Genomic DNA, 11532 nt, shown 5'->3' on the forward strand with positions numbered 1-11532 from the left:
GAGATTCAACTTATGCTGTTGGGAAAAAAGACGATAAAACTGCCCCTACGAGTGTAGGACATTCATGTTTTGTGAGACACAGCTGATAAATAAGATAAGTAAAACACTCGCCCAGAGATCTACATTTTCTTGCATACTTTAACTGAACCCCGCTCCCTGCAGGAATAGTAGATGCAAGTATTTCACAATGCCGAAGCCTGCAAGCAAATCCCTTTTATTAAATCTCGAACTGCGATAGGCGTGTTTCATTTAGCACTCCATTAAACAGGTTGTGAAGGAATGGTTGCTGCCAGGCATGCCAAATGTGCCAAGCCCCTGTTGATGAGTAAATTGGCTTGTTTAGCTGCCTGTGGCCCAGCCTACCTGCCAAAACATATAAAAGGCGACAGCATCTCTTAAAATCAAAGGGGCACTGTCTCCTTTCCTTTCGGCTCTCTCGTGCACTGTGACTTTTCTGATCATTCCTTGCTTCTGCTACTCTTTCAGGAAGTCACCATGAGTTACTCCCAATATTCAGTCTCTCAGTCTGGAGGAAGAGGCAAGGGTTTCAGTGCTGCCTCCGTTGGAGGAGGAGGTGGAGGAGGAGGAAGAGTAAGCTTTAGCTCTTCTTCTATATCCCAAAGCGGAGGCAGTGGTGGTTATGGGCGCACTAGTGTTGGTGGTGGCGGTGGAGGTGGTGGTGCAAGTGGTTTTGGCAGCCGAAGCCTCTATAACCTAGGGAGCACTAAAAGAACCTCCATCAGCACAGGCAGTGTTCGGGGTGGGGGTGGTTTCGCTGGAGCAGCTGGGCGCTATGGCAGTGGAGGTGGCGGTGGTGGATTTGGTGCTGGAGGTGGAGGTGGAGGTGGTTTCGGCAGCGGAGGAGGTTATGGTGCTGGAGGTGGAGGTGGTTTCGGCAGCGGAGGAGGTTATGGTGCTGGAGGTGGAGGTGGTTTCGGCAGTGGAGGAGGTTTTGGAGGTGCTGCTCCTGCATTTCCAGTTTGCCCTCCTGGTGGAATCCAACAAGTGACCATTAACCAGAGCCTCCTGACACCAATCAATATGGACATTGACCCCAACATCTCCAAGGTGCGAAGCGAGGAAAGGGAGCAAATCAAGTCGCTCAATAACAAATTTGCTTCATTCATTGACAAGGTAAGCCAAGAACATATTTTCCTTCATTTTTATAGAGACATCTTTTACTTATTAATTCACAATCATGTAAAATAATAAAATAGGCTCTTTTTAGATGGTGGGGGTGGTAAAGATTGATTGTTTTCTTTATTTTTACATATAGCATTAAAAATGCAAATGCATTTGCAGTCAACAGGACTAACATTACTATCAGTGATACAAAACGTTTAAACTGTATAAAGACTGTTGATATTGAAAGCTCTCCCTAGATTTATAAATACTTCATTTTAAGAAGATGGATATGGTTGTTGCTTAGTGAACAGGATCTTGTGCCTCGATTCTGGGATGTAAGTTCGTAATAACTAAATTTGCATGTCTGTAGGCAATGAGGGTTTTAATAAACTGTGTTTAGTCACAATATTTCATGACCTGTGGCCACTCACAAGTTCCCAGGACCTGCCGTGTCTGTGTAGGCTGTTGTTTCGATGATGTCATTCGAAGAGCTAAAAATGTTGTATGACAGACATATGACGCTAGATGAAAAAGTCACAAATTAAAAAACAAATGTTTGTGCTTTGTATGGGAAAAACTCCCCCCATCCGAAAGGGTTCCTGATATGAATAATAAAAGGTAGCGAAAGGGATTAAATGCAGGCAAGTGAAGAATCTACATAGAAAAAAAAACGAGAGTGACACCTCTATTCCAAGAGGCAGGGTACTAATAAACGATTAGAAAAACAATAACTCTTGGTGAACCTATATTTCAATGCTCAACCCACACACCACACGTCATTCAAAGACTCTTTGAATGCCGTGTGGCGTGTGAGTTGAGCATTGAAATATAGGTTCTCCAAGAGTTATTGTTTTTCTAATAAGTGAAGCATCTACTACAGAGACTTAGCTGGCGTTTCTCTTATGACTTTTAGGTCCGATTCCTGGAGCAACAGAACCAGGTGCTCGAGACCAAGTGGAAATTTTTGCAGGAACATGGCCAAACTGGGATCAAAAGGAACACCATTGAGCCCCTCTTCGAGGCGTTCATTAATAACCTGAGGAGGCAGCTGGATAAGATGGTCAGTGACAGATCCCGCCTGGATAACGAGCTGCGAGGCATGCAGGACCATGTGGAGGACTACAAGAAGAAGTATGTGAGGGGTTGTCTGGAGGAGGAGGGGTGCTGCGCGCCTGCGCGATAGGCCGAGGGTGGAGACCTAGGGCGCGAGGGGTATAGGGATCTCTCCTGGGAATTCCGGATGAGCCTCTAGCTGAAATCACCGTCAAACGCCATGTGCAGCGCTTGCAGCAGAAAAGCACACACAAGGGCTTCTGGTCGCTGTGCCCTGGAAAGAGAGCAAGCAGGGAATGGCTTGTACAGTGTGACCCGGTTCTCGTTAAGAATCAGGTGTGCAGATGTGTTGTGAATTTTAATGGCATATTTAAGATTCTACAAACAAGTAAGATGTTGTATCTAATGCAGACGGGGTGTAGTTGCTTTGTAATCAGATTCATAAAGTAAATAACAGGTGTCAGGTTTGCGTTTGTGCACAGGATCGGGGTCTAGTAAATGAACTGCTGCAGTAAAGTCAAACACAAGGAGTTTTGCGTTTTGGCTGAGACCTACAACTATGAAAACTCTGCTGCGAATCTGCCATGACGTGTCCATCCTTAATCCGTATCTTACTCCAACAGATATGAAGATGAGATCAACAAGCGCACAGCGGCAGAGAACGAGTTTGTGGTGCTGAAGAAGGTCAGTGGTCTGAGACACAATATAAACAGGGGCTGCTATGTACATGTCCTGAGATTATGTTGTGATGTCATGTGCAGGGAGGGGTCCCAGAGGCACGGGGGCTGCTATGCACATGTAATGAGGTTGTGTTGGGATGTCACGGGCAGGGGTCCCAAAGGTGCAGGGCCTGCTATGTACATGCCCTGAGGTTGTGTTGTGATGTGACGTGCAGGGAGGGGTCCCAGAGGCACAGGGGCTGCTATGTACATGTCATGAGGTTGTGTTGTCATGTCATGTGCAGGGGTCCCGGGGTACAGTGGCAGCTATGCACATATCGTGAGGTTGTGTTGTGATATCATGTGCAGAGGTCCCAGAGGCAAAGGGGCTGCTATGCACATGTCCTGAGGTTGTGTTGTGATGTTACGTGCAGGGAGGGGTCCCAGAGGCACAGGGGCTGCTTTGTACATGCCATGAGGTTGTGTTGTGATGCCATGTGCAGGAGTCCTAGAGGCACAGGGGCTGCTATGCACATGTCATGAGGTTGTGTTGTGATGTCATGTGCAGGGGTCCCAGAGTCACAGGGGCTGCTATGCACGTGTCATGAGGTTGTGTTGTGATGTCATGTGCAGGGGTCCCAGAATCACAGGGACTGTTATGCAAATGTTGTGAGTTTTGGTGTGGTGTCATGTGGAGGGGTTCCAGAGGCACAGGAACTGCTATGCACATGTCCTGAGGTTGTGTTGTGATGTCATGTGCAGGGGTCCCAGTAGCACAGGGACTGCTATGCACATGTTGTGAATTTTGGTCTGGTGTCATGTGGAGGGGTTCCAGAGGCACAGGAACTGCTATGCACATGTCCTGAGGTTGTGCTGTGATGCCATGTGCAGGGGTCCCAAAGGCACAGGGGCTGCTATGCACGTCATGAGGTTGTGTTGTCATGTCATGTGCAGGGGTCCCGGGGCACAGGGGCTGCTATGCACGTCATGAGGTTGTGTTGTGATGTCATTTTCAGAGGTCCCAGAGGCACAGGGTCTGCACTACTGATCGGGGATGTTTGGTCTTCTTCTTCAGTATCCGTGAGCGAGCACTGTGCTCCTATCCTCCTTTGAGGGCAGTATCTGGGCTGTGTCCAGCATGAAGGACAGTAGAGAGGAGAACAGGTACAGTGGAAGGAAAAAGCAGTGCTCAAAGCCATGGAGGTTCAACAACAGCTGGGGCTTCAGAATCAAACGCAGAAGTGCAAATACACAGAAAGAGGAAGGGGAAGATTAATAATGACTCAGTGGGGATAGAGAAATATGGGGACCACGAGGTCAGTGCTATTGCATGAGACAGCACCTGAGCGTGAGCAGCATAGAGAATTCACCTGAGCAGAGAGGTTTGAGCTGATTTCCTGTAAGTGCATAAAGGGAAAGCCTCTCAATGTTGCTAAAGAAGTTTTTTAGCAGCCTGTAAAGGCCACAAAGTTGCAATCCAAGGGATCCACCATCTGATGCACTGTTAACGTCTTGTTATTCGTTTCTCAGGATGTTGATGCTGCCTACATGAAGAAAGTGGAGCTGGAGGCTAAAGTGGATTCTCTGACTGATGAGATCCAATTCCTCAGGCATCTATACGAAATGGTGAGTACACAGTCCCTTTCATTCTGAAGTTCGCCGTCAGCACCCTCTTCTTCAGAGGGAATAGTCATAAAATGGATTCTGTCAGGGATAAACTAAAAAACATTTTTACATTTTCTAGCATAATTTCTTCAGATACCAAACTGCTGCTCTGGAACTGAACATTCCATAGAAAGAGGCAGAGAAACACTCAAGTCCTATATGAATGTAAGGCCAATCAATGGGAGCAGTGAACAATCCAACTGCCTTAAACTTTGAGCCTCCCTAATCCAAGAGGGTAAAGAAACCTCAATTTCCTGGCATAACACAGGCCCGTGCATCCCCCGCAGTGCGGGGGGGCTTCAAGCTCAAGGGGCCCCCCCTCAGCACTGCACTTCGGCCTGAGAGCTCCTAATAAAGTCCGGAGGGGGCCCCTCCACGTACCTGGCAGGGGGGCCCCCTCAATTATCGTTAAACCACTGGTCCTACTGAGCACCCTCAATCAGAGAGGGAAGAGTAAATTCCCCCTCCTACACAACTAAGACCCAATAAACATAGGGAACAGGGAAATGCCACTCTATTTGCGCAAGTGAAAGTGGGCAGAGGAAAAGTTATCTTCTACAAAGATTAGAGCTTCCTAATCAATTCGAGTAAAGTAACGTCAGGCACTCTAGAAATGAGAACCTCTAATCCAAGAGGGTAGAGGAGCATCTAACTCCTACAGAACTGACCACACCCTATTCAGGAAGGCAGACAAGAATCCTTCTGTAAGACTGAGCCTCTAATTTAAGATGGAGCAGAACATTCGATTTCTGTAAACAAATGAGGACCCAACATCAAAGAGGGGAGTGGCCTGTCCAGCTCCTACAGCACTGAGACTCCTTTATCACCAAGACAAGGTACATTCACCTGTTAAGGACTGAATCACACATTTTCAATGAGCACAGAGAAACTTCTAGATCTTGCAGCACTGATAATCCCTAATGAAAGAGGGAATGTGAACATTGAACACCTACAAGACTTAGATTCATCAATCAAAGATTGCAGCTGGACATCCATCTCCTATAGAACCAATTGTTTGTAATCAAAGAGGGCAAATGGACATCCAGCTACCAGCGGTCCAGAAAAGAGACATGTTCATATACCGTTCGGCACAGTTGCATGGCCCTCTGTTGAATCCTTGTGTACTTATGTGCAAACATACTGTGGCACTTTGTAATCTCTCCTCTTTGCCACTTTGTAGTCCTAAAAGTCGGTGGTGCATCAAGTACATGTGTGTGTGTGCATCATTGTGCCTGACAACTGCTAAATCCGGAAAAGGAAGAGGCATTTATTACTGTACAATATGAAGTGTGTGTGCAAAAAACCTCTTCAATGCCTAGAAGGGACGAGTAACATAAAAGGTGTAGTGTCTGTGCCTTCGATCGAAGAAAAACGGAGAGTGCAAGATGAGCAGTTGCAGGGACAGCAGAAGGCGGTGAATGAAGGTGTAGCATAACATCTGCTCAGTGCTGTGCTCCTTGACTTTCAGGAACTTGCAGAGCTCCAAGGACAGATGTCGGACACGTCAGTCATCTTGTCTATGGACAATAACCGAGCCCTGGATCTGGAAAGTCTCATCTCTGGTGCCAAAGCTCAGTATGAAGAAATCGCCAGGAGGAGCCAAGCTGAAGCAGAGGCTGCCTACGCAAACAAGGTATGTGAAACATGACCTGGCACCAGGGGGATAGGGTGCATCTATGAATCTAGGGAAATATATCACCTTCTGCCTGGCACATAAGAACAATATTTAGATTCCACAATTTGCAATATAGACAACATACCATGACATGGCGTGACATAACTTAAGGTTGTGGACTATCTTCCAGGTTTTATATGTCTTAAATAATGGAATACGATATATCAGGGTTCACAGTTGTAAAACACTCAGCTGTCCAATGGTTTCTTTACAATAGACCATAAATAGAAACTATATCCATGAACTTAACGTTTTTTCGCAGGATTCAGTGCCCTACCTCTAGTGCGAACAATATTGTTCTCCTGATTGCCCAGCATTCCATACATTTACGATAACAATATCAAATGACCCAGCCCCAAATATAGGCGATACTAATGCGCTTTCCATTTCTGTGTGCAGTTGTTATGTGTCTGGCGGTCCTGAAGGCCAAAACTCCCAAAACTCTACTTATGCAAATCAATATGTGTTATTAAATGCTGAGCCTTGAAATCCCTTCCAGTGCATTTCTTTAAATACAATATACTTTTGTGTATTCATTCTATGCTACCGTATATCTGAGCAGTCCCAAAGGTTGGCTATACTCTCTTGTCCAGTCCAATGCCCTTAATTGTGACAAACGTATGAGACCATGTCTTCCAAAGATTGTTGTTCCACTACTTAGCCACTCTAAATCTCCCAATTCTCTATTCCCCTACGTTTTAAAACTGTTATAACATCTTATACCTTTCAAAGGCGAGAAAAGCTTTTCAAACGCTCATCATCTTTTTACATCCAGTGCTGCCACTTAAAAGTCTTGTCTTCTGTCATGTAACATGAGTTCTATTCCAAGCCCTCGGTACCGATACCGCACTCTGTCTTGTGACTTCCATTTAGACACCAATTATTTGTCCATTCCACTTGTTCCCATTCCTAAGTGCCATTTTTACTTCTTAATCCCAGATCAATGCCATGTCTTGCACTTCAACAGTGCCTTGAGTCTTTCAATGATTTATTACTTTGTGTTGATAAATGCACCTACATCATTCATGAAATGCTTCTTGATAGAAGTGTCCAGCTTCCAACTCAGTACAGCAGTCACCCTCAGCCGACTCTCCCTTTGCATTTGAGTTTCCAGGGCCAGTCAGACAGCAAATAGGAGGCTTCCAACCTCAAGGACAGAAGCAAATGTCACAGTGATGACCCAGATGTAGGTCTCTGATGCCCAAACTGCCGGAGCTTGAAGAGGATCATGGGTATTTTGGAGCTGCATCTTATTTATAAGCCTACTCAGGCTTCAGAATAGGCTGTGAGCTGAAGAAACCACATCAGAGAACATTAAAATGAAAAATGTGATTTTTTAAAAACAAAATGACTGCTTTTACATCAGTCCTCTTTTTCCATTTCTGTGTCCTTCAGTTTCAACAGCTTCAGGCAACCGCTGGTCAGCACGGGGACCATCTGAAGAGCAGCAAGCAAGAGATTTCTGAGCTAAACCGGGCAATACAGAGGCTGAAGTCAGAGATTGAGAGTGTGAAAAAACAGGTACGTCTTGCGTAGCTATTATCACACGTACCATTTTTAAGTGGTCCACAGACCATTCATGGAGAAGATGTCACCCTGCACAGATTGTGCTGCATGCTCAAGCTCAGCCGGCTTCTTCTTGTACAACCATTGGAGCACTCCTTTAGAAGGGAATGTTGTTCCCCAGCATCAAAGGTGCAAGAGGGCATACTTTAATGTAAGTTTAAAAATACATTGGGATAGTCTCATTGAGTGTGTCAAGTGGCCGCAACACTTCTGATATCTAAAGTCAATATCTTTATGATAACACAATCGTTGTATCGGGTCAAACTGACTGTTTCATTAACACCTGTAAAGCAGTAATGCTACTTATCTGTGGGTAAGAGTTTTAGAGCTATTATTCAGTGAAGTTCATCCAGTGGAGGGAAGACGAGGATATCAGATGTGCACAAGCCTGGCTGATCATACATTGAATGCCTCACAGAGGAAGGATTTTCAAGAGAAACAATGACTGCACCGTGTACTGAATCCTAGGTGTCCAGGAATGACACTAACCAGATATAAGTGGTGAAGGAGGTAGCAACTTAATAACATTACCAGTCAAAGTAAGCTAACTAATATGTTCTTCTTTCTTACAGTGTGCCAATCTACAGAGAAGTATCGCTGAGGCTGAAGACCGCGGTGAGCTTGCCCTGAAGGATGCCAGGGCAAAGTTGGCAGAGCTGGAGAAAGCGCTCCAGAAGGCCAAGGAGGAGATGGCGCGCCAGCTGAAGGATTACCAGGAGCTGATGAGCGTTAAGCTAGCCCTGGACATTGAAATTGCAACCTATATGACCCTGCTGGAGGGCGAAGAACACAGGTGAGTGAAATGTAACAATGTGGAAGTGATCAACTTAATTGTATTTTGAGATGTTTGTAGGTCGTTGCTTACGGAAATTATGTTTAAGGTTAAGTAACATACGAAAGCCACACATGTGCATCAGATCGGTTTTATGCTAGTCCATTTCACATGTGATCAATAGTCAGCGCCCAGAGGTTTTCATGCATGCACACGATTAATAGCAGGGAACCGCCAAGAAGAATGCATGAACATACATGTGCATAAGTCACTAATCCTCCCTGAATGAGGGGTCAGAGGATCCCTCCCACTGGTATAATTCAATCAAACTTCTGAGAACTACAAAAGAAATACCAGTGAGTGGCTGACATGGCAGAGGGGGCACACTATCTGGTTCAATGAAATATCAGTTAATAAATTGGAACAAAGTATGAAAAAACAGTGTTAAAGGGATTCGCAGAAAGAACTCTGAATGAACAGAAAAAGTCCTTTTCATTGAAATGTACCTATGATTTAACTCTCATGCTTCAGGCCTAAATTCTGCACCGTTCACATTGAAACTCAAAGAAATATCTACTGGCCTTTGTCAGATGTAGGTGCACCATATGATGTTGGTTTAGCCTACTACGCCATATCTCACAGCGTATGACAGTCCTTGTAACAAAAGCAACAATTGAATGACATTTCATCCGATCAATAATCACCTCACTGTGCTCGAAGCTGTGGGCTCTGGACATTATATAACAAAAAACACACAAGCAAAAAGATGTTCTTCGAAGGTCTGTGAGCTCAACCTCCTCTTCTCACCAATGTTCTTTTCTTTATCCTACAGGATGTCTGGAGAAATTCAGAATGCAGTGAGCATCTGTAAGTATCTCAACTGTTCAGGAGCAGTGCTGCATTTTGTGCATTCTGTTGTAGGTTTGCAGAAATGCTCAAATATAATTATGATGTGCTTTTTCTTGCAGCTGTGGTCAGCAGCGGTGGAAGTTACAGCTCTGGTGGAGGAGGAGGAGGCGGTGGAGGATTTGCCGCAGGAGGCGGTGGATTTGGTGGTGGCAGCGGGTTTGGTGCGGGAGGCGGTGGCGGATATGGTATGGGAGGCAGCAGTGGTGGGTTCAGCGGTGGCAGCGGGTTTGGTGCGGGAGGCGGTGGAGGATATGGTATGGGAGGCAGCAGTGCTGCGTTCGGCGGTGGCAGTGGATATGGCTCTGGAGGTGGGGGAAGTATTGGTGGAGCAGGTGGAGGAGGCAGAAGCAGCTCTGGGGTGGGAATTGTCCAAACAACCTCACACAGTACTTCAAGGCAAAGTAGACATTAAATGTAAAGTGCGGAATGGCTGCTCACCAACTGATTGAAATGTGCTCACTGTCTTATGGCCTCACCAAATACAGCCCTCTCTCTCCCTCCCTCCTGACCGAAAACTCAGAACACATGCCTGTAAATTCCCATTTTAAACTGGCTTCAGCTGCAAGGTGATGCAATGTTTAGAACCTGACGCCATGCCTACCAGATTAAACGGTACAATTCAGAGCTATAAAGTCCACCGAACAGACCCTGCCCTGAAGAAGAAAACACGAACTCGACTCCTGGAGCAAAACTAAAGTTTACAGACATATGGTTTATGCTGCCAGGTCTTGGTCTCCTTTGCAGAATCTCCTTCTCATGTCGCTGTAGATGTCACTCGATGCTAGGATGGTAATCTTCACGCCCTCAGCGTCATATCTTGTCACCCAGAGTGTGTCAATGCCAGTTCTATTGAGCAGGTTGTTTAACCTGTTGTGTAGTGTATGCCAAAGCCATATTTGTACTGTACACCACCACCTGCACCCACTCTGTATGCACTGTCTGCCATTGCTTGGACTGTATAACACCGTCAACTCGACATTCTTGTATTGTTCTACCTGTTACCGACTCTAAACCCCTGTCTGTGTTTTTGGATTTCTTCTTGGGACGTTTTCTCTACCTGGCACACATCTATTAAACTATACATGCCACAAAATTATGTGTTATCAAGTTGTTTTTTAACGAGTTGTGTTGTACTTTGCACATATCAGAAACGGGTTAAAAGGGTTCCCAGAAATCATCTTCTGAGGCCAAGCTGTCATTAAAGTAAACAAAATAATTCATGGAATTCGCAAATCATATTATAAAGTAAAGGAAAAAAAATAATTCTTGATGAACCGTGAGATCCAGTCCTTGCCCTTGAAAGCCTAACAGTATTAATATCTTAATATCGGCCATTCCCATCATGGCAAATATTTTCCCCGCATGTACATGGAAAACAGAGAAGTACCATTAACAGAATCGAAATAATGAACTTTTAAAATGTAGCACTTGCCTGTGAATGACGCTGTTAATGCATACTATTGCAGAGTAATGAATCTTCGAAGTATTACATGTGTGTGGACTATGAATTTGGATTGTGCTGTTGTATAATATCTCCATGAGGTATAGACTGCCCATACATGTGCATTCCACGAGCGAATGTTGTGAGATAATTATCAACATGTGAAATCTAGAAGGTGTGTTTGTTATTACTACATGCGTTTACAGAAAAATCAACAGTAAACTGTAGTGTGTATTGTACTCAACATTATTATTGCCTTCTGCTGCAGAATAAAGCACATACGTTACTGACCCAGAAATCCAGCCCTGATAGGTAGGAGGGGCCTGATGTTTTAAGCCATTTTGTGGTGTTAAAACTTGCAATTCTCATAATCACACGGTTTGCTACTGCATAATGTCTTTCCTAAATTTACTAAACCCATTTTGTGAGTTCGTAAAATATTGTAAAATCACATAATGAGTTTAGAAAGGCATAACAAATCGCCATCTGGAAGCTGCATATTTAGAGCATTCCTTCTAAACAGGGATTCGTTATGGTATGTATCAATGTTTTGTGACCGTAATCCAGTCGCAAAGCATTGAAAAGCTACTTTCTCCAGAATTGAGGTGGAAACACATACACAAAGTGGAAGCAGGAACATTTGTTGAGTAGTAAGCAGTGATCCTTG

General features: G+C 44.8%; 1 protein-coding gene across 1 annotated transcript; it reads left to right on the top strand.

Moving 5' to 3' along the window:
- The first annotated feature begins 391 nt into the window (after window positions 1–391).
- On the top strand, window positions 392–10517 carry LOC147748222 (keratin, type II cytoskeletal cochleal-like). The gene is made up of 9 exons (XM_086959146.1): window positions 392–1134; window positions 2039–2256; window positions 2802–2862; window positions 4368–4463; window positions 5971–6135; window positions 7573–7698; window positions 8316–8536; window positions 9348–9382; window positions 9484–10517. The coding sequence occupies exons 1-9, from the start codon at window positions 496–498 to the stop codon at window positions 9834–9836; spliced, it is 1914 nt and encodes a 637-aa protein (XP_086815272.1). The 5' UTR covers window positions 392–495; the 3' UTR covers window positions 9837–10517.
- Window positions 10518–11532: the final 1015 nt, after the last annotated feature.

The sequence above is a fragment of the Lissotriton vulgaris genome, chromosome 1_1 (genome assembly GCF_964263255.1).
Source record: "Lissotriton vulgaris chromosome 1_1, aLisVul1.2, whole genome shotgun sequence".
Taxonomy (NCBI): Eukaryota; Metazoa; Chordata; class Amphibia; order Caudata; family Salamandridae; genus Lissotriton; species Lissotriton vulgaris.